The 23,735-nt window shown below is 35.4% G+C and overlaps 4 protein-coding genes across 4 annotated transcripts; 1 reads left to right on the top strand and 3 right to left on the bottom strand.

The window, feature by feature from the left end:
• Nucleotides 1–2,683: 2,683 nt before the first annotated feature.
• LOC145139635 (ATP-dependent DNA helicase PIF1-like) lies at nucleotides 2,684–3,895 on the bottom strand. Its single transcript, XM_079073389.1, has one exon. It carries the CDS (start codon nucleotides 3,893–3,895, stop codon nucleotides 2,684–2,686), a length of 1,212 nt encoding a protein of 403 aa, XP_078929515.1.
• An 81-nt stretch (nucleotides 3,896–3,976) lies between these two features.
• LOC145139634 (uncharacterized) lies at nucleotides 3,977–5,038 on the bottom strand. The gene has a single exon (XM_079073388.1). The coding sequence runs from the start codon at nucleotides 5,036–5,038 to the stop codon at nucleotides 3,977–3,979; it is 1,062 nt and encodes a 353-aa protein (XP_078929514.1).
• Nucleotides 5,039–6,519: 1,481 nt separating this feature from the next.
• On the bottom strand, nucleotides 6,520–8,185 carry LOC145139633 (uncharacterized). The gene is made up of 2 exons (XM_079073387.1): nucleotides 6,709–8,185; nucleotides 6,520–6,614 (listed from the first exon to the last, which is right to left on the bottom strand). The coding sequence occupies exons 1-2, from the start codon at nucleotides 8,183–8,185 to the stop codon at nucleotides 6,520–6,522; spliced, it is 1,572 nt and encodes a 523-aa protein (XP_078929513.1).
• A 2,889-nt stretch (nucleotides 8,186–11,074) lies between these two features.
• Nucleotides 11,075–17,378, top strand: LOC145137172 (LRR receptor-like serine/threonine-protein kinase ERL1). The gene is made up of 27 exons (XM_079071308.1): nucleotides 11,075–11,555; nucleotides 11,999–12,137; nucleotides 12,225–12,296; nucleotides 12,388–12,459; nucleotides 12,554–12,625; nucleotides 12,711–12,782; nucleotides 12,861–12,932; nucleotides 13,032–13,103; nucleotides 13,187–13,258; nucleotides 13,347–13,415; nucleotides 13,760–13,831; nucleotides 13,910–13,981; nucleotides 14,057–14,128; nucleotides 14,242–14,313; nucleotides 14,405–14,476; nucleotides 14,568–14,639; nucleotides 14,713–14,784; nucleotides 14,863–14,934; nucleotides 15,008–15,079; nucleotides 15,174–15,245; nucleotides 15,326–15,397; nucleotides 15,501–15,572; nucleotides 15,659–15,732; nucleotides 15,806–15,937; nucleotides 16,008–16,355; nucleotides 16,421–16,791; nucleotides 16,869–17,378. Exons 1-27 carry the CDS (start codon nucleotides 11,447–11,449, stop codon nucleotides 17,205–17,207), a joined length of 2,949 nt encoding a protein of 982 aa, XP_078927434.1. The 5' UTR covers nucleotides 11,075–11,446; the 3' UTR covers nucleotides 17,208–17,378.
• The last annotated feature ends 6,357 nt before the right edge of the window (nucleotides 17,379–23,735 follow it).

Raw genomic sequence — 23,735 nt, 5'->3', positions numbered from 1 at the left:
CCGTTGTCGAGATACCATACCTCAGACTCGACTCGACTTTCTCCCGATGCAAGAAGATTAACACAAATCTTCTCTCTTAGAGACACTTTTTTGTGTGCATATTCTTGTGAGGTTGCCATCATTAAAATAGGCTCTTCTTCGTTGGCTTGAGTGAGGTTTGCCTCCTCACCTCGATTCTTGTTTGGACACTCCGAAGCATAATGACAAAATTGTTCACAAGTAAAGCATTTGATTTTACTTTTATCCTTTCGAGAAGGATTATGGTCATTCCGATTTGTATTGTACTCGCGACCACCTCCTTGGCCACGTCCACGACCTCGGCCTCGTCCCCGGCCTCGGTTACCATGTCCTCCTCGTCCTCTTGAAGTGTTTGACGAGTTTCTCTCGCCAGTTTGCTTCGAACGAGATGCCCACTCAGCATGTGTAAGCAATAGAGAAGGTCCTTCTTCTTTTTCTCCATAGCTTCGAAGTCTCTCTTCATGGGTCTTAAGACGACCCACGACTTCTTCCACCGTCATATTCTTCAAATCTCCGAATTGCTCGATCGATGTTACGATTTGTATAAATCGTATCGGTACGGCTCGCAGAAACTTCTTCACAACCGTAATTTCTTCAATCTTTTCACCTAGAGATCGAATACCGGTTACGATAGTATTCAATCTCATGGAAAAATCATCTACCGATTCACTGTCTTTCATCCGGATCACCTCGAAGTCACTTCTCAAGGTTTGAGCTTTAGCCTCCTTGACCCGATCGGCTCCCATGTGCATCATCTTGAGCGTTTCCCATGCTTCTTTAGCTATGTCCTTCTCAGCTAACATCAAAACTACGTCCTCTGGAATTGCTTGATAAATAGCCGCAAGAGCCATCCGATCTTTACGTTCGTCCGTTTCTGCATTTTTAATTACATCCCATACTCCTTGTGCTTGTACATTCACTCGCATTTTTATGGCCCACACCGCGTAGTTCATCTTCGTGAGCATTGGATAGTGTAACGTAACGCTACCGTCTTTCCCGGTCCTTTGAAAACTTTCAACTCCGGCTTGAGAAGATGACGAGGTTGGTGTAGTCATTCTTGGCATATACTTGGGCATACACGAGTAAGAATATTTTATTTTTTTTTGAAGTACGGGGACCAATATGAACTTTTCAGAAGTTCAGGGGGCAAATAGAACTTTTACAGAAGTAAAACAGGGGCTAAATTGAAATTTTTCTGAAAAACGAGACCAATATTGCAATTTTTCTGAAAAACAGGGGCCAAATTGCACTTTCCGGAAGAACAGGGGCTAAACTGCAATTTCCAGAACTTTGGTCAGCTGCTGACGTCACTGCTGATGTCACTGCTACAGTGCTTGCTACAGTGTCGTCTTCTCCGGCGAACCCTGGTTTTTCCGGCGACTTTTCCGGCAGATTTGACCAACTTTGACCGGTGATTTGGAGGCCTTCCGGTGGTCAAAAAATTTAAAAAAATATATTTTCGGAATCCTCAGAACGAGACCTTTCCAACGGTGTACTCCGAAATTGTTTTTGAGATAAAAAAATTTCGACCAAAAAACAGAGAATGCTTCCCCCGGAGCTTAACCAAGCTCTGATACCACTTGTTGGGGTTGAAACACACTTTTATTCAGAACTAGAACAAAAGAGAAGAGCTTACACGCTCAATATTACAAGAAAAAGAAACAACCCTCTAATACTCACTCTAAGTATTACACACTACACTCTCTGTTTGTGGTGTCTTACAACTGAGGTTAGAGCCTCTATTTATACTTAAACAAGCCTACAATTACTACTGCTACCATTTATTGTGTTCATTATGTGAACATACGAAGTTGCCATTTGAGTTCTTATTGTCAACAAAGGAGGCATTCATTTGTCAACAAAAGAGGGTGGTACAGCTACTCATGGCAGGTTCACACCCAAGTAGGTTTACACTCACAATTTAAATTGATTGTGTATATATATATATATATATATATATATATATATATATATATATATATATATAACTCACATGACTGTCAACGAATAGGTAACACAGTAGATTTTGTTGTTTTGGCACCCATCGCTTCACTACTCTTATCTGTATTGGGTTGGGCTTTTGACGTTCTTTGATATCAGAGATACGCTTTGAAGCCATTGTCTTTGACTGTATGATGTATAGTGTAACTGTGGAAGACATGAATTTGTAAGTGCATGTAAATAGTAAGGATATGAATTTCGGTACGATACAAGTATCAAATAGGAAGTGTTTGTTTTTATATGATGCATATTGTCGGTTTGTAAGATGCCAAGTTAGAATGGTGTAAAGAATATACATATGTGACTTGTGAACAACCAAAAGATTGGGTATCTAAAGAATAGAAGAGGTTATTTCTATGTAGTTTCTATTTCTTGCAGAAAGTCGGAGTATACTATGTTCTTTGTTATGTTTGGGTTGTCGTTGTCCTGTGGAATTATTAGGATTTTTAAAGCGTTGGGTGTTGTTGCTCTTGATAAGGCTACATATAGTTGGCTGTGACTTAATACAAGTTGTGGTAAGTAAAGGCCTATTTTGTCAAGTGATTGACCCTGACTTTTGTTTATTGTCATTGCATAGCATAACTTTACAGGGAATTGTTTTCTCTTGAAGTCAAACGGTAATTGTTTGTCTTTGTAAGTTAATGTTATTTTTGGTAGAAAAACTCTACGGCCGATAAATTTGCCCGGTCATTATTTCTGCCTCAATAATTCTTGGTAGTAGTTGTGTGACTATCAATCTTGTTCCGTTACAAAGCCCCTCCATTGGGTTAAGATTTCTTAGTAGTATAATAGGTGCATTGACTTTAAGTTGCAGAGAATGTGTAGGAAATCCATTAAAGTTTAGGAGGTTCAGGTATTCAGTTGGATAGAGAACCTCAGTGTTGCCGTGTTTCCCTGGATGAGGAACGATAGAGTCAACACTGGTGTAGGTGGTAGTTGTTCCATGATTCATGTTAATAATGAGTGAGTTAAGTTCGTCTACTGTATCATTTTTAGGGCATACGATTGCTTTTGTTGACAGTATTTCTGCTGTTGGGTTTTGTAAAGTGTCATTGTCATATATGAATTGGACAAGTTTTGTTAATGCATAATCATTGGGAGGTATAAGGTATTGGTTGGGAATTTGTATTTTTTTGGTATTTTGTGGGTCTGTTGTGTCGGGTGTTCCTTCTTTCCCGTCGCCGACATGAAGTAGCCACGATGAGAATGTTGAAATCATGTGTTGGTCTTGTGGATTAAGATTTGGCCTTTGAAGACGCATATTTTCGTTCAATTTGTAAAGCTTGAAATATTTCCATAGATAAGATCTTGGTAACGAAGATGCTAGGATTGTTGACTTTGAAGATTTAGGTATTACCGGAAGTGTCTGCCTGAAGTCGCCACCTAGTAAAATTGATTTTCCGCCAAAAGGTTGATGTATATTATCAAATAAGTCTTTCATTGATCTGTCTAATGACTCGAAACATTTGCGATCATTCATTGGTGCCTCGTCCCAAATAACGATAGATGTTTCAGTCAGTAGTTGAGCAAGATGAGTTTTTTTGTTTATGTTGCAGGTGGTATTATCTGTTATATCTATTGGGATTTTAAATCGGGAATGAGCTGTACGACCTGAAGGAAGAAGTAGAGATGCAATACCAGATGCTGAAACCGCCAACACAATATTGCCTCTGGAATGTAAGCCTGAAATGATTGTTGTCCATAAGAATGTTTTTCCTGTTCCTCCATGTCCGTATACAAATGCTAACACTTGTTGGTTTGAAGAGATAGTAGACATGACATGTTCATAGATGATTTGTTGTTGACAATTGAGGCGTGAGCGACAGAACTCATGCTCGGATGCCAACAAATGTCTATCATAATTTTTCTCCTCCATAAGCAATCTATTCTGTAGTCGTTGAAGTGAATCAGAATTTGGTAATGGTAAGTCGTATTCTGATAAGGAGGAAGGAGAAGATCATGAACGAAGTAGCAACTCTAGCTCATACAACACAAATTGTCTCAGGTCATCATCATTTGTTATACCAAAGTTTCGTTGTCCATCATCCGCCATTCTGTGCCATTGTTGATTCCATAGAAGTATAGGATATGATATTTCACAATACAAAAGCATATGAGGGAACAATGATCGTAATTCTGAGGCAGTAGCCCAATTTGAGGCTTCTTCAAATGTAAATGTCCACTCTTTGTCATCACCTAGTAATCCTAATTTTTCACATGCACCACGAAATGTTTGACACAGTTCACCATTCACTGTTCGTATACACTCATAAGATCTGCAACCCTTTTGATGAGCTAAGAGCATACGTAGAAAAAAGGTTTCTCCGGAACGGGGATGTATGTATATAAGCCTTCCTATTGCAGGAGTTTTCTTTGATGATCGTCTTATCCAACATTTATTTGCTGCATGCCATCTGTATTTAGTAAGATAATCAACGTAGGTAAGATCTCGACCTCTGTTGTCATTGTTATTATTGCATAACCATTCTGTAAGAGTAGTGCGACTGTTGTATGTATTTTGAATTATGTTTTGTTGTTGAGCATTATCGCTAAAACTGATATTTTGCTTGTTTTCTAGATGAACAGCGAGCACCTGCACAGCTGGCTTTCTATCATGGATAACAAAATTAAAAATTCTCCATGCGGCTTCATGTGAGCATATAAATCTACCATCAAGGAAGTTTTGAATTTCATTCAGATGACGCTGATTGTTGTTGTCAGTAGTGGAGTGAGAATTTGTAATTGTATAATGCACACGATCAGCACCCTTTGATATATACTTGAAGAGATATTTGATAAGCATATTCCAACCACAATATTCAACGTTGATGTGAGCCATATAATGTAAACATAATTCACGGTTGTATGGCACGACATATCTATTGTCTATTTTCACATTGTTCTTAATTACATGAAACCGATTCGGTTGTCTTCTGTATTGAACATACCCGTTGCTGTCAAATGATGTTTCTGGCTGGTATTCTTTTGGATAATGTTTAGAACATAAATCTGACACCATACATGGTGCACGTGGGTTAAGTATACCACACGGTCCATGTATCATGAGATCTGTAACAATCTTATACATATGAGGTTCTATAGTGGGATTTGATATTTCAGCGGATATCTATCTATCAATTTCATCTGCTTTTTTTTATTCTATATGGAGGAGTAACCCATAGTAGTAAATGACAATGTGGAAGTCCTCTCTTTTGAAACTCAATCGTGTATAAATCTGCGTAGAAGTATTCAAGAAAGTTAAGTTAATGTGAAGTATAGGGAACTTTTAAGGTGAAGAATATTAAGTAAGAGGAGGCAGTTAAGAGTACCTGCGGCTACTTCACCAAAAGGTTTTCTGGAGTTGAGAAAGTCAATCAGTGATCTGACCTTTATTTGGAAGATTCTGGCGATGATATCTGGACGATCTTGTGCTTTGAGGGATGGAAATTGTGATATATATCTTTGAATTTCAGGCCACTTAACATTGCATGTAAATGTGATGAAATACTGAGGATTTCCATGTACTCGACAAATAGCTAAAGCATCTTGGTAGTGCTTGTACATGTATCGTGGGCCACCTACAAAAGACGATGGTAGTATAGTCCTTGTGCCGATATCACGACCTTCAGTATCACCACGTTGAACTGCATCGTGTACGCCCTGAAGAAATTCAGTACGAAAGACATTTTGATTCTTCCTTATGTAGTCAAGTCGACTCTCTTCAATGCATACGTAGGCGTCCACCAAATATTGTTGTAGAAGGCGACCTGCCCTAAGTAGTAGTGTATATAAGTTGTACCGATCATGTAACATATAACTATAGTACATGTTGATGGTCAATTTTTTGTGTTGTGAACTATCATCTCCATGAAGAGTTAGGTTTGGTGACCATCCAGCATCACCATAAATGAAAAGTAGTGGGTATTGCAATGCCATGTAGAATGGGTGAAGTTTGGTTATACGTTGAGGGCTACCATCTTTGTGTCTAATAATTATGTCAAAGGTGTTACATGTTGGGTCATCATCATACACAATTGCACCGATACAGCCAGGGGATGGTCTGTCATAACGTAAAGCATTTTCCGAGCTATAAAGACAGACGGTAAAGGTGGGTGCATCGATCGTGGAACAAATATCTCTAGCTATTCGAAAAATCTTAATCAATTCATTCGAAGTGTCTAAGGTTTTTAGAAGAAGGGTAACCGTTTCACGATTCAGAGGTGTTCGATTTTCAAAAGTAAAAGCACGAAGCCTGTTATCAATTTCAGTTTCAGTGTCATATACGTACATCTGCAGGAATCGTGGTTTCTTGGTAGGTGGTGGTATTCTTTTGGCTGGTATTCTTTTGGATAATGTTTAGAACATAAATCTGACACCATACATGGTGCACGTGGGTTAAGTATACCACACGGTCCATGTATCATGAGATCTGTAACAATCTTATACAGATGAGGTTCTAGAGTGGGATTTGATATTTCAGCGGATATCTATCTATCAATTTCATCTGCTTTTTTTTATTCTATATGGAGGAGTAACCCATAGTAGTAAATGACAATGTGGAAGTCCTCTCTTTTGAAACTCAATCGTGTATAAATCTGCGTAGAAGTATTCAAGAAAGTTAAGTTAATGTGAAGTATAGGGAACTTTTAAGGTGAAGAATATTAAGTAAGAGGAGGCAGTTAAGAGTACCTGCGGCTACTTCACCAAAAGGTTTTCTGGAGTTGAGAAAGTCAATCAGTGATCTGACCTTTATTTGGAAGATTCTGGCGATGATATCTGGACGATCTTGTGCTTTGAGGGATGGAAATTGTGATATATATCTTTGAATTTCAGGCCACTTAACATTGCATGTAAATGTGATGAAATACTGAGGATTTCCATGTACTCGACAAATAGCTAAAGCATCTTGGTAGTGCTTGTACATGTATCGTGGGCCACCTACAAAAGACGATGGTAGTATAGTCCTTGTGCCGATATCACGACCTTCAGTATCACCACGTTGAACTGCATCGTGTACGCCCTGAAGAAATTCAGTACGAAAGACATTTTGATTCTTCCTTATGTAGTCAAGTCGACTCTCTTCAATGCATACGTAGGCGTCCACCAAATATTGTTGTAGAAGGCGACCTGCCCTAAGTAGTAGTGTATATAAGTTGTACCGATCATGTAACATATAACTATAGTACATGTTGATGGTCAATTTTTTGTGTTGTGAACTATCATCTCCATGAAGAGTTAGGTTTGGTGACCATCCAACATCACCATAAATGAAAAGTAGTGGGTATTGCAATGCCATGTAGAATGGGTGAAGTTTGGTTATACGTTGAGGGCTACCATCTTTGTGTCTAATAATTATGTCAAAGGTGTTACATGTTGGGTCATCATCATACACAATTGCACCGATACAGCCAGGGGATGGTCTGTCATAACGTAAAGCATTTTCCGAGCTATAAAGACAGACGGTAAAGGTGGGTGCATCGACCGTGGAACAAATATCTCTAGCTATTCGAAAAAGCTTAATCAATTCATTCGAAGTGTCTAAGGTTTTTAGAAGAAGGGTAACCGTTTCACTATTCAGAGGTGTTCGATTTTCAAAAGTAAAAGCACGAAGCCTGTTATCAATTTCAGTTTCAGTGTCATATACGTACATCTGCAGGAATCGTGGTTTCTTGGTAGGTGGTGGGCATAGACTACCAAGCCAGTGGTGAATCTGGCCTGCAATCTTGAAGACATATGGGCCAACACCGTTGTTTATTGTGTCATCTACCTTCCCACCTAAAGAGGTCATAGAGAACATAGAATTGTAGGCTCGAATGTTTAACATGAATTCAGGTTGTTGGAATAGATGTACAATTGCTGCAGGAAGTTGTGTGTGAAACGGGATAGCCACACGACCTCCTTTGCAACATTGCATGTACTTTGGACGTTGATTATTAGAAGCAGAAACCACACGCTCGTCATACCAAAAGCAAGCACCACAAAATTCACAGATGTTGTTGCAGTCACCATTATCTATGTAAGAAGAGGCATTAACTGATGAAGTACGAAGCATAGTAGAGCGATAAGCAGCCTGAGATGATGATTGACAGTTACGATTCTGATTTGATGTTGAAGGAGCATTGGATGGGTCAATAGAATCAAACTGTTGTCTCTTTGTACGTGGCATTTGTGTAGGACAGCAAGAAAGCAAGTAACTTTTATAGATGGAGGTAACACCAAGAAAGTAACATAGAAGCAAAGTAGTTATATGGAGAGATTTACGACCAAGTTTCAATAGACATAGATAATAGAAAAAACAATAACGGAAGTAATATGTGAGTAACGTACATGTTTTAATTCAACAATTTTACAATGATGTAAGCATTATTTAAAGTTAAATCTCATATATATTTTGTGATTTATTTTTAATCTCATATATATTGTGCGACATTTTTTTTTAATTTTTCATTAGTAAAGAAACATATTTTGTATAGTAGAAGTAGATATTAGATAGTCAGTGGACAGGAAAGCATACCCAAGTGTAATGATGGAGATATTGCAGCAAGAAGTTGTAGGCGGTATTGGTATAAAGTTGCGGAAGATGGCTGCGAGTATGATTAGTATCTACGACAAAGAATAGTCGTACAATAAATATTTCAAAATATAGTACAGATTGGCAACACATAACCATAGATTAGTTGGAATTTAATTTATAAAAGTGTAATTTGAAAGGATGTGATGTTGGAATGGGTATTCTGTAAAGCTGGTTTTAAATCCAACAAAAAAATATCTTTCCATATCTGGAATAGACATTTTATGAAACATGTGGTGTGTGTTTTTGAGTTTCCAACAAAAAAATATCTTTCCATATCTGAAATAGACATTTTATGAAACATGTGGTGTGCGTTTTTGAGTTTTGTCAAGGTTGGTCTTCAAATATCTGTGATAGGAGGCTTATCATTTGAAACTCCAATGAAAATTAGGATGGAAGTAGAAGAAATTGAGAAAGCACATCTTATCAAACAGGTGGTGTGCGTGTTTTACTTTCTTAAAATTTTTGTAACAAAACGGCCCTACCAATTGAAAGTGAAAGGGTTATTGCAAACTGAAATTTGCATGTAAGTGGAGAGCGACTCAGAGAAAAGAAAGAGGTGATTAAAACCTGAAGCAGAGGCTTTGGTCTGAGGAGCGATGATGGTCAACACCGAAGGCGAAGCACGATTACAGCAGTGAGGTGTGTGGACGGTCGGCGGGCGTGAAGGTAAGTCGTGTAAGAGAGCAGGAAGAAGACGGTGAATAGAGGCGGTAAACAGAGTGAATAAAGGTAAAGCAGGTAAAGTAGATAAGGAAGATACGTGGCAAAATCGGGAAAAATAGAAAGGACACGATAGCAGCAATCAAGGGATAAAAATAGAAGTTGAGATGAATAGTGAAACCCCTCACAAACCAATTTTGGTAATTAATATATATATAATAATATTAATAATAATTTTATAAAGTGAAATAAAAATGAAAATAAATATATTAAGATTATAATAATCTTTTTAATTTAGACAGAAACCAAAACCATGGCTTTTTTCCTTGACTAAAACAACTATCTTCTCTTCGCGAACGATTAAGAATCCTCTTTGTATGCGCGTTCTCTTTTGTTTATTCTTCTAAACCACCTATTCAAAAGTTTAAATATAAAATGTATATCAAAATAACCATTTACGGTTTTTTCTTGTTTTTATTCCCTTTTATCAATCTACTTCATTTCTTTTGATATCTAAATACAAACTTGCCTAAAAAAATATAATATTTAATATTCTCTCTCTCTCTCTCTCTCTATATATATATATATATATATATATATATATATATATATATATATATATATATATATATATATATAGGTTCAGGTTCATTTGAGACCATTCTAATTTTGTGAGACCGTCAGACCAAATCTAAAAATAATTTTAAAATGGGAAAAATCCAAAAATTCTTTTTTTAAATATTATTTTCGAAACTTGAATTAACTAAAAAAAATAAAAAAAAATAAAAAAAAATAAAAAAAAATCCCGTTTTTTTTGAAAAATACGTGAAATATTCTAATAGAATATTACACTGACATATTCTAAAAAATAATTTTAAAATGCAAAATAAATGGAAAAATCTAATTTTTTTTAAAATATTATTTTCGGAACTTGAATTAACTAAAAAAATAAAAAAAATCCCATTTTTTTTGAAAAATACGTGAAATATTCTAATAGAATATTACACTGTACATATTCTAAAAAATAATTTTAAAATGCAAAATAAATGGAAAAATCCAAAAATTCTTTTTTTAAATATTATTTTCGGAACTTGAATTAACTAAAAAAAATAAAAAAATAAAAAAATGTGTCTCACGGTCTCACAAAATTAGGTCGTCTCACATGAATCTAACCCTATATATATATATATATATATATATATATATATATATATATATATATATATATATATATATTAAAGCCTATGGCAACAGTAACATTTCAATATTTATAATTTAAACACTATATTTTTACTTTTTCTTAATTTTACCACTAAAGTTTCAACAAATATTTCCTTTTTATAATTTTGCCACTTTATTTTTACTTCTTCATATTTTTGCCACTAAACTTTCACTTTTACTTCTTTAAAACCATTTTTTTTTATTATTTTATAATTTTACCACTTTATTTTTTACTTTTTTATAAGTTTACCACTAAAGTTTTAACAAACTTTTCCTCTTTATAGTTTTGGTACTTTACTTTTACTAATTTTGCTATTAAAGTTTCAACAAACTTTTCATCTTTATAATTTTGGCACTTTATTTTTAATTCTTTATATTTTTGCCCCTAAACTTTCACTCGTGCAACGTACGAGTCTTTTCCTGATTCATATTAATGAATAGCTCATAATTTAGTCTAATATTATCTATGATTAAATAATGATCATTATTTTTGTTAAATTTAGTGAATTGAATTTTTGCAGCGCGTGGTAAAGTGTAAAGAAGAGGGACAACTGTCGCAAAATATAGCCAGTTAGGGAAACGGCAGTACGGGTAGTGACGGCCGCTGCCACTTTTCTTCTTTTTCCCAGCACCCTATTTACTAACGTCCATTCACCGCCGTTTACCTCTCCCTCCCTCTTCTGCAACAACAACAACAGCACTTTCTCTCTCTTCATAACAATTCGCCATTAACACGACTATCCTCTCTCTCTTTCTTACAGTTCACGCCAAACGCCTGTTCTCTCTTCATTTCATTCTTCTCTCTTTCTCTCTCTCTCTCCAGTATTCACACACGCACTACTGCGAGTGTCATGCCTGGTGCTACTGTCACTGTTACTCCATGAACAGCTCAATTTTGAGGTAATTTGACTGTTTTATTTGGTTTCAAGGAAGAAACTGCGTTTCTCTCTGCATACATTGTTGCTGTAGTCGATGATGGAGAAGAATATAGCGTTTCCGACTAAGAAGGTGCTTGGATTATGTGTGTTAATGGCGGTTTTACTGACTCTGGTTCCGTGCACGATGTCTCTCAACGACGAAGGTAATTTATTAACTTCATAGAATACACGAGTTCTGTTTTCTAGCATTGATTTTTTTTTTTCCTTTTGGATATGTATGCTTGTGTTTGTAGAATATGTAATACAACATATGCTGAAGGTTTCTGAGTGATATTGGGAGTCGAGTTTTTCTGTTGTTTTTATCTTTTTAAGAAAGCTGAAGGTTGATATGCTCAGAGAACGAATGGATGAAACATCCGATTCTACTGTTTGGAAGAGAAAGTTTCGAAAACAGTATTTTCAGTCAAACGAGCAGAAACGACAAATTCCGAAGAGATAATAACTTCAAACAAATTCTGCTTAGCAATTTTAATTTTCAAAATTTTTGTTATTAACTTTTACAAATTACATTCATTACGTTTTGTTCTAAATTTCTGTTGAATATTTTAGTAGTAAATTATTAATCGTTTTGAATAAATGTGTGCAGGAAAAGCAATAATGTCTATAAAGGCGTCGTTTAGCAATGTCGTTAATGTGCTTCTGGATTGGGACGAAGATCAGAACGACGATCTCTGTTCATGGAGAGGAATTCTATGCGACAATATCAGCACAACTGTAGTTGCTTTGTATGTTGCTCATCTTCAAACTTGATCTCATTTTCTATATGTTTTCTCGTTTTGATTTCACGTTGCTTAATCCATTGTTCCGAATAGGAACTTGTCAAATTTGAACCTCGGAGGCGAAATTTCTCCCGCCATTGGAGACTTGAGAAATCTACAGTCTGTGTACGTATTCCAAATCATATGAGCATAATCTAAATCAACCGTCTCTCTTCACTTTAATCTGTTCTCATCGTTTGGTTTACTTGATCTACAGAGATTTGCAGGGAAACAAACTCACAGGACAAATACCAGATGAAATAGGCAGCTGTGTTTCTCTAGTGCTCCTGTAAGCTTCAAAGCTTCTTCCATTCACATTCACCAAAAATTGAAAGTATAAAACTAAAAACATATTTTTCTCATTCTGTTTGTCCATAATGCAGCGATTTATCTGACAACATGCTGTATGGTGACATACCTTTCTCGATCTCAAAGTTAAAGCAACTTGAACTATTGTGAGTTAATGCTATGTAAACCCAGAAATTCAATTATAGCGCACACATTCGTCTCTTTATAAAGCGATAATGTTGCTGAAAACAGGAACCTGAAGAACAACCAAATCACAGGCCCTATCCCCTCAACACTAACTCAAATTCCGAACCTTAAGACTCTGTAAGTTATCTACTCATCTTCATCCTTTTCCTCATGAAAGTTCAAGTTCTTAACGTTGAAACTTTTTCTTTTGTTTAGGGATTTGGCTCAGAATCAGCTGACTGGTGAGATACCAAGATTGATTTACTGGAACGAAGTATTACAGTATCTGTGAGTTTCATCATTCATGACACCTTACAACTTAAATTAAATTAAATTTTAGTCATCTTTTTGTAACTCTGAACATGTTTTGGACTTCTTTTTTTACAGAGGTTTGAGAGGCAATTCATTAACTGGGACTCTATCTGCTGATATGTGCCAGTTGACTGGCCTTTGGTATTTGTAAGTCTTCTATTTTGACCATGAATTTTATAATTTATCTCTTATCTCTTCTCTCTTCTCATAAATTCTTCACATTTCTTCAGTGATGTTCGTGGAAATAATTTGACTGGCACAATTCCAGATAACATTGGCAACTGTACAAGCTTTGAGATATTGTAAGACTGATTTTTAGTAGTCATTATGCCAAATAAATAAATAAATAAATTAACATACTTTTTCATTTGAACTATATTTTTTTTGTAGGGATATTTCTTACAATCAGATCACTGGTGAAATCCCATACAATATTGGGTTCCTTCAAGTGGCTACCTTGTGAGTTTGTCTTGTTCGTAATTACATTTTTGGTCCCTGAGCTTGTTCAAAGTTTGTAGTTTTAGTCCCAAGTATTTTGTGTTTGCATTTTTTGTACTAATTTTTTATTTTTGTAATGATTTTCGTTCCTGAGTTTGTTCAAAAGTTATATTGCATAAGTTTGATCTATATTCATAAGTTTCTTCTTGCTATTTTGGTGCCAATAGGGACCAAAATTGTTAAAACAATTAAAAATAGGCACTAAAATTGCAAGATAAAATTATTAGGGACCAAAACTGAAAATTTAAACAAACTATTGGACCAAAAATGTAACCTACTCTATTTTTATTTTATATGTTTTCCAGGTCTCTTCAAGGCAACAAGTTGACTGGAAAAATCCCAGAAGTCATTGGTCTAATGCAAGCGCTGGCAGTTCTGTAAGGATTTCCATCATTGTCAAAAGACTAAAATACCCTTCTGTATTCTTTGACTAATAATTTCCATTTTTTCTCTAGGGATTTAAGCGAGAATGAACTAGTGGGACCAATTCCCCCAATCTTTGGAAACTTATCCTTCACTGGAAAACTGTAAGCGTTTTCAATTCCGTTCACTGATTTGTCTAATTCCATTCCATTACTGATTTGTCTAATTCCATTCCATAGTTACCTTCATGGGAATCAACTCACAGGACCAATTCCACCAGAGCTTGGCAACATGACAAAACTAAGCTATCTGTAAGTAAAAGTACAAATAACAAATCTTATAAAATTTTATATTTTTGAGGCAAATTCCATATAAACAAAATTGGTTATATTCTTGTTGGTTTTTTTTTTTTATCACTTTTCAGTCAGTTGAACAACAACCATTTAACCGGTGGAATCCCTCCTGAACTTGGGAATCTTGATCAGCTTTTTGAATTGTAATTTCTTAATTCTAAATTCTTACATTATCTTTTATTTCTTTTATTTAAAAAATAGCTGAAAAGTGAAATCATATGCTTTTTTCATTAGGAACCTTGCACTCAATGATCTTGAAGGACCTATCCCTGAACGCATTAGTTCTTGCACTGCTTTAAATCAGCTGTAAGTTTAATAATTTAATTTCCATTTTTTTTATTTATGTAATTCCTTTTTTATATATTAAAATTCCCTCGTATGTGAATTTAATTTGCAGCAATGTGCATGGAAACTTCTTAAATGGTTCAATTCCTTCGGGATTCCGGAATCTAGAGAGCTTAACTTATCTGTATGTTCTATTTCTTAATTTTTTTATTATTATTATTTAAATATGTTAGAAATATTTCTTTCTTTAACTACAGGAATCTTTCATCGAACAAATTTAAGGGGACTATACCGTTTCTACTAGGGAGAATAATCAATCTAGACACGTTGTAAGTTTTTTCACTTATAAAATAACTTAGTATTTAATGAGTATATTTTCTAATAAAATTAATTTAAACATTTTCAAGGGATCTTTCAAGCAATCATTTCTCGGGTCCCATTCCTGCTTCTATCGGCGATTTGGAGCATCTTCTTACACTGTAATCAATTTTTTTACATAATATTTGATCATATTTTCATAAAATTTACTTTTTTTATTTGTTTAATTCATAGGAATTTGAGCCATAATCACCTTGATGGCTCAATACCACAGGAATTTGGGAATTTAAGAAGTGTCCAAATTATGTAAGTTTCTTAATTTAAATTGACTTTTTCAAAAAAAAATAAAAAATAAATAAAACGTCATCTTATTATAATTTATTTTACTTTATTTTTATAGTGACATGTCATTCAACAAACTCCACGAAGCTATACCAGTAGAAATGGGACAGTTACAAAACATCATTTCTCTGTAAGCCGATTTTCTTCTTCTATTATAAAAATTAAAATAAAATTCTGTATTTTACATTTTTTTTTATTATTATTTTCCAGAATCTTAAATAACAACAACCTAAATGGAGAAATTCCTAATCAGTTATCCAACTGCTTCAGCCTCACTAATCTGTAAGCTTTACTTAAATTTATAATCCATATTTACTTTTAGTAATTAAGTTCATAATCTATAACTTTTTTTTAATTATTTTTTTAATCCACTATTATTCATCAGAAACATCTCCTACAACAACATTTCTGGTGTGGTTCCACCTACCAGAATCTTCTCTCGGTTTCCCCCAGACAGGTAAAAATTCAATAATTCTCTTTTTTTTTTTTGTTAAAAAAAAAAAAATCTTATTAACACCTTTCTTTTCTATTTCCATTTTCCAGCTTTCTTGGAAATCCTATGTTATGCGGGAACTGGCTAGGCTCCATATGCGACCCATATTCGACACAATCAAAAGGTATTATCTATTTAAAAAATGTTAAATAAACCAAAATACTAAATTACTAATATCTTCAATTTCTGTTTAACAGTTTTATTCTCCAGAACAACCATCGTTTGCATGACATTAGGGTTCGTAATCCTAATCGCCATGGTGACACTCACGATTCTAAAATCAAACAAATCAAAACAGTTCATCACAGAACCCAACAAAGGCATACAAGGTTTTTAAAATTTCCATCAATAAAAACTTTTTATTAATTGCAAGGCTAAGAAGATAATTTTTCATTTTAGGTCCTCCGAAACTTGTGATTTTACACATGGACATGGCGATTCATACGTATGATGATATTTTAAGAGTGACGGAAAATTTTAATGAGAAATACATAATCGGATATGGATCATCAAGCACGGTTTATAAATGTTGTTTGAAAAACTCCCGACCTATTGCAATTAAGCGGCTTTACCCTTACACTCAATACCAACATAACTTTTTCCATGAGTTTGAAACTGAACTTGCAACAATTGGAAGCATCCGTCATAGAAACCTTGTGAGCTTACACGGTTACTCCCTTTCACCCACTGGGAACCTCCTTTTCTACGACTACATGCCCAATGGTTCCCTCTGGGACCTTCTTCATGGTATATGTGAAAATTACCAATTTGCCCCTATTTCATCTAGTTAACGATTTTATAAATTTTGTTAGGGCCATCGAAGAAGGTGAAATTGGATTGGGAAACGCGACACAAGATAGCAGTAGGAGCAGCACAGGGATTGGCATATCTTCACCACGATTGTAACCCAAGAATCATCCATCGAGATGTCAAGTCTTCCAATATTCTACTCGACGAGAATTTCGAACCTCACTTATCCGATTTTGGAATCGCCAAATCTCTCCCAACAACAAAAACCTACGCCTCCACTTACGTTTTAGGAACAATCGGCTACATAGATCCAGAATACGCCAGAACATCTCGCGTAACTGAAAAATCAGACGTCTACAGTTTTGGCATCGTCCTTCTTGAGCTCTTAACCGGAAAGAAAGCCGTTGAGAACGAGTCAAACCTACATCAACTGGTATTGTATTACTAATTGCTAATTTATTACGAACATAAGAAAAGGAAATTGGGTTGTAATTAATGGTTTAATTGTAGATATTGTCAAAGGCGGATGATAATACGGTGATGGAGGCGGTGGATCCGGAAGTGTGGGTGACGTGTATGGATTTGGGGGATGTGAAGAAGACGTTCCAGCTGGCGTTGTTGTGTACGAGGAGAAATCCTTGTGAGCGGCCCACGATGCATGAGGTGGCGGGGATATTGCAGTCGTTGTTGACAGGTGTGAAGAAGGGTGGTGGTGCTGGTGGGGAGAAGAAGTATGAGAAAATGGTGGTGGGAGATGATAGGAAAAAACAGGGGAAAGAGGATGAGAATTCATCTGATGCGCAGTGGTTTTTTAAGTTCCGTGAACTTGTGTCGAATCACACGTTTTAGGAAGGAAGGGGAATGAATATATGATATATGTTTTTGTTGTGTGTTTTGGATGATAAATTTTTTGAATTAGGAAGGAAACACGGTGTAATGTTTGTTATAACTTATATTATCATGTAATGGTTGCTTGTAAAAACTGATACACAAGGTGAAGGTGTTATATTTTGGACCTCATTTCTTGTTATGCTTGCGACTTTTTTTTTTTTTTTTTTTTTTTTTTTTTTATAAATTACAATTTCATTATATATGGTTGGTTGTTCAATAACATTGGTATTTATGCTAAAGGAGGAAGAGTTTGGCGTTATCATTAAAAGAGTTATTAAGTAAAATGTGCTCATATTTCAAAATAAATATATTTCTTTGGATTTTCAAAAAATGACCACTTATTATATGAAAATCAGACCGTAAGTTTGCGCTACCTTATTATTATTATTATTTTGTTTTATTATTATTATTATTATTATTATTATTTTGTTTTACGTTAATGACTTTAAATAAAAAACAAAAGCTAGCCTTTAGGAATAAGAATAAACACTAAATAGTAGAATGAAATCAGTTAACTTTAAGATGGCACCATTAGCACCAACCAACTTTAAAAGAGCACCCAACTTCGAAACACCAAATAGCAGCGAAGTAAATTAATGTCACCCAGAGCAGATTGTGTAAGTCACGACCTGCTTTTTCTAAGTACTTGTTCGTGGTTATCTTGGAATATGATTATTGATTATGCTAAACACTTGCCTTGATCTGACACATTTGCGATAATAGTTTTTCAAAAGGACTAATAAGGCATTGACTTCTAATAAGTGTTCAAGTCTTGAGGGTTTCAAGTTTTCAACTAAGAATTGGCCAAGAGAGGGACAGACGACCCCTCTCCCTTATTTTTTTTTGCAAAAGCAAGGAGCCAAGGAGCCACAATTGACGGCCTAGAACCCATTTTTAGAGGAAATATCTCAAAAAAATTTGTTTTTATCAAGATAACCAACAAGTCCGAAATGCGGTATTTTGGATCCGAATTTAACCGAGTCACAATCACGGGGAACCCAACCTGTTACTGTAGTCCCCCATATATGAAGCATTTAAGAGAATTTAGTTCAAAATCGAATTTTGCACTCTAGGTAACCTCCGTTCCGGAGTATAGATTTTTTTTTGAAGAAAATGTCTTTCAATGGTGAAGAGTTGACATTTTTGTGGATAAGTTATTTTTACAATATGTTATTTTAAGCATATTATTGATTCAAATATACATTAGAATAAGAAATTTTGATCCAAAACATGTAAAAAGTATATGAAATTTAGTGCATTTTTTGACGAAATGTTTTGTTTGAAGTAGTTTTTGTTTCTATTTAGGCATTTTATGCTAGTAAGATTTGTATTAAGAACAATTAGCATTTGTATAGAGCCAGAAAACTTTCTCCAAAACAGCAAGTTCATGTTCGGAAGACGAAAAATATATCCAGCGCACACGTAAATCTTGTCCGGAACAAGATTCTCATTGTTTTTTGCAGCATGACGATATATACGACACAATTCTCACTACAACATGTAAACGAGAATTGGGTGGGAAAATTACGGCTAGGATGCAGCCTACCCCCGACATGAGTGACGATTTTCAAACCGTCTTGTTTTGACAGGTGGCTAGATGTCCTGAGGGGTGTGGAGGGTCACCTGTTACTATGTCATTACTTGTTTTGCAAGGAGGTAGCGACCCATCCAAGGTTCGAGGTAGACAAGTTGGGTGACTATCGACTCTTTTTTGACAAGATGCCACTTTGCCTCTAATATGTTTTTGGTTCAAGGAGTATTTCAAAGCTCCTTTTTCATCCACATAATTTAAAGGTAAGGTGTTTCCATTTGTCTCCCCATCAGACACACTAAAAGTTGTCGACCTACAACTAGTCTTCAATAATTCACTTAATAAGTCATACGACAAAAATATAGTCCGAGTGTCATTTGTGTATATTTAAGACTAGAGAGTTTTTAGGTAGCCGGTGTATGGCGAATACATTGCACATGTGTCAGATTTTGACCAATTCAACACGTATAAAATAATTTATCAATTTTATAATAGTTTTTAGTTAATAGTTAAATTTATTTTTTATGGAATGCGATCTTTTTGTGACATAAGTATCATGGGGCAGAATAGGCCAAAATTCTGATCTTCTTCCCCCTCTCTCCTCAATATCCTTCTTACTTGTGTTGGGTGTGAACCACTAGAGACATCACGCTTGTGGTGCTTGCTTCCAAAAGATCAACAAAAAGGGTTTCTTGATTGTTTTCTTACACAATCAATAAGGTATGTATTTCATCTTATGAATTCATATTTAGATAAGAAGTTTTGTAGTTTTGAAAGTTCATAGTATGTCGCCTTTACTTGAAAGACATAGATCCTTCATAAGTTGCATGTGCCATAATAATCTAATTGTTAAATCTTTTTCCACTTAGCACATATAATTTTGTAACCTTCGTTTTCCATCAGTGGTATCATAGCCTATGACTATCTTTTATGTATTTGCACATTGGTAAATCGATCAAAAGAAAAGAAACCTGTTTTTATGTTTTGTCACAGCTCACGACGTGAGCTTAGTCCAGATCCAGATTTTTGACGCTTATCTGCCTAATCTGCTTATATGTGATAATTATCTGCTATATTTATTTGCCAAATCCGATTTTACTGAATATATCATGATAAAAACAAAAGCCTAGAAGTTAGGAGATAAGTTTTTGACTTAATTAATTATTTGTTGATTCATATTATTGAACTTAATTAATTAGATATTAATTGAACTTAATAATTAATGTCAAATATTATTTGGTTTATTTTTAAATTTAAATTAATTGTTTAATTTTTGAAATTTAAATATAAACAAGTATTTTTGAAAAAGTTTTAAAAAATACGCCTTATACTATATGTAGAATTAAATGTTTAATTATTACTATATGTATAAGACTAAGTCAGTTGAACCGTCAGTACGCCTCATTTACGAAGCCGATCTATAAAGGGGGTATAAGGAAACTGCCTATAAATTGGTAGTTGAATAGGTGTCCACTCTCACCCATCGCTTCCTTGATTGGTGGAGGGTCGTTAGTCGAACTAGTTTGATAGGACAATTAGTTCTCATTAATAAGCATAATGCGATTAAAAGTAACTAAACATTTTAATTTTAAATCCCAATCTTAGTTACTTTAGGAAAATGTGAATTTGTATGCTAACCCATTAAATTGAACATTATACTTTATAGTAGTTAGTGGAGCGTGTGTGGTTAACCAGCACACTAATGGGCAACTCAAAAATTATCATTGATTAATGGAGCGTGTGTGGTTAACCGGCACATTAAAATGAGATGATAAATGACATCGAGAGTGCCAAACTAATTTGCATGGTTATTTACATCTTGTTTGTGATCCTCGGTATCCCAGTCACAAATGAAAGAGCATAATCTGAGATTAAACATGCTATTGAATAGTTTCAATGAGTATCAAAAGATCTAGGAAATTCATTTAACTTAATTTCCCTCAAATTTCGTTTTTCGATGGTGGAATTGGTAAATCGTCATTTACCTACCTTTATATAATTTACAATTAGATTATGACATTCCTTTTCAAGGTTGTGAATAATTTAGTTGGATCCTAGCCTTGATATTTTACTTTTGGGTTGTTATATTAAGGATTGTTCTTATCTAACTAAAACTACATTTCTTTTATAGATGTCTACTCCAAATGATGCTTCTAGTTCCTCCTCCTCCTCCTCCTCCCATAACTTTTCCTTGTTGAACATCTGCTCCAAGGTGCAATTGGATGGAATCAACTACAATGACTGGATTCGCAACATAAAAATGGCCCTTCGTTTCGAGGACAAGGAGTATGTCCTTGAGAGACCATTAGATGAGATCGACGAAGAGAAGGCCACTCCTGAAGAAATGGTCGCCTACAAAAAGCACTAAAATGATGCAAAAAAAAGTTTCTTGCATCATGATGGCCACAATGACTCCTGAATTGTAGAGATACTATGATGATTACTGTCCGTACGAGATGAACAAGGACCTTATGGAGAAGTACCATAAGCGAGCTCGCTAGGAAAAGTATGAGGTGGTAAAGTCCCTCATTGCTAGCAAGATGAAAGAGGAAGAATCTATTAGCAGCCATGTACAAAGAATGCAACGATACGTGGATAGGCTTGTCAAACTTAATATGAATTTTGATGAAGAGTTGACAATCGACATAGTGTTGAACTCCATGCCAAGTTGTTATGATCAGTTCATCTTGACTTAACATTTGAACAACAATGAAACTACTTTGTCTCAATTGCGCAACCTCCTGCGAACAACTAAAGCAGGTATGAAGGGAAAAAGTGTTTCCTCCACTCTTGTTAGTACTTAGTACTCCCGTTCTGGCCATTGGTCAAGGGAAAGGGAAAAAGAGGAAAGGTCCTCCTAAGCAAAACTGCAATGGAAAGTCTCAAGCTGGGTTGTCAAGAAATGGACCCAAAGGAAAATTCAGTTCTGATTCTCCCCCTGTCTCTGTTCCCAAAGAGGGCACTTGCTTTTACTACAACGACAAAGGGCATTGGAAACGAAGCTGCCCAAAGTATCTGCAAGACATCAAAGATGGCAGGGTGACGCCGACTTCTGCAGGTATATACACTATCTTATCTAAAAACTCATCATCTTCTCATTCTTGGGTCCTTGATACAGGATGTGGATTTCATATTTGTTCTGATTTGCAGGGGCTAAGAAGAAGTGAGGACGTGGAGCATGGTAGAATAAACTTGATCATGGGGAATTGGAAATCTTCACCTGTCACCAAGATTGGGGTTTATAGTCTAGTGCTTAGTGATAGAGTTAGTTTAGATTTATTGATCTCGTCAGAAATGACATGAAAACATTATTTCCTTTCATTCATTGTTTAAAAAAGGTTTTAGATATTCGTTTAATGATGAGAATGGTTCTATTTCTACTTATAAAAATAATATATATATTTTTTTATTTTGAAGCTTTACCTTGTCATGGTGTGTATGAAACCGTGATGTGTGTAGACAATTTAGGTAATAATGTATTTTATATTGATTCGTCTAATGGCATAGATAAAACGTGCTTGTGACATTATCTTCTTGGACACATTAACAAGAAACGCATCGCCCAACTCCAAAAGGATAGAATGTTGAAATCATTTGACTTAAGGTCAGATGATGAATGAGGTGAAGGTTTGTTGGATCTCATACACATAGATGTGTGTGAGCCTCTCAGATCCACCACAAGGGATGTTAATCAATTCTATGTGACTTTTATTGATGATTATAACAGATGTGGCTATATCTACTTAATCAAACATAAGTCAGAAACCTTTGAAAAGTTCAAAGAGTTTAAACAAGAAGTCGAGAATCAATTGGGAAGGAAGATAAAGATGCTTAGATCCGATAGAGGCGGTGAGTATCTTAGTATCGAGTTCCACGACTACCTATAGGAATGTGGAATAGTTTAATAATTGACACCTCCTAGGACACCACAACTTAATAGTGTGGCTAAGAGGCGCAATCGAACATTGTTTGACATGGTTAGTTCCATGATGAGTCGAGCTTCTCTTTCAATTTCATTTGGGGGTGTGCCTTAGAGACTGCCGCTCACATTCTTAATCTTGTCCCAACTAAGAAGGTTGCCAAAAAACCTCATGAGATGTAGACAGGGAAGGTTCCCTCGTTAGCACATATCAAGGTTTAGGGTTGTTAAGCTTTCGTTAGACGAGAGACTCATGACAAGCTTGAAACTCGAAGTGAGAGATGTATTTTCATCGGCTATCCACATAAGTCCTTTGGATATTTGTTCTACAGAACTAGTGAGAACGTGGTCTTTGTAGCATGAAGGGGAGTGTTGTGAGAGAGAGAGAGAGAGAGAGAGAGAGAGAGAGAGAGAGCTCATATGCAAAGAGGACAGTGGGAGTACAATTGATATTAAAGAGATTCAGGAATCAAACGATGAAGGAACCTCTGAAGACGCTAGGGTTCAACCAGAGAAAGAAATTACAGTTGAACCAGTTGATGAGTCATTACCTCTTAGGCGTTCCAGTAGAGTTAGAATGCCACCTGAGTTCGATGACTTCCATATTAATACAGATGGTGACATATTTGTCAGTGATAGGGCAATGATAAATTTGGATGAGCCGGCTAGCTACAAGGAAGCAATGGAAGGCCCTGAGGCTGCTAAATGGAAAGAGGCAATGGACAGCAAGATCAAGTCCATGTATGACAACCAAGTTTGGAATTTGGTTGATAATATACTAGGTCGAAAGACAGTTGGGTGTAAGTGGATCTTCAAGAAGAAGACCGAAATAGATGGAAAGGTACACACTTTCAAGGCTCGACCGGTTGCGAAGGGCTTTACTCAAACCCCAGGGGTTCATTATGATGAGACATTCTCACCAGTAGCTAAGACTAAATCTATTAGGATAATGCTCTCCATAGTTGCGTTTCATGACTATGAAATTTGGCAGATGGATGTCAAAACCACTTTCCTTATTGGGAAGTTGGTTGATGAT

The sequence above is a fragment of the Lactuca virosa genome, chromosome 9 (genome assembly GCF_052849685.1).
Source record: "Lactuca virosa cultivar CGN04683 chromosome 9, Lactuca_virosa_CGN04683_v6, whole genome shotgun sequence".
NCBI classification, from domain to species: domain Eukaryota; kingdom Viridiplantae; phylum Streptophyta; class Magnoliopsida; order Asterales; family Asteraceae; genus Lactuca; species Lactuca virosa.
This window is presented reverse-complemented; position numbering and strand designations above follow the sequence as displayed.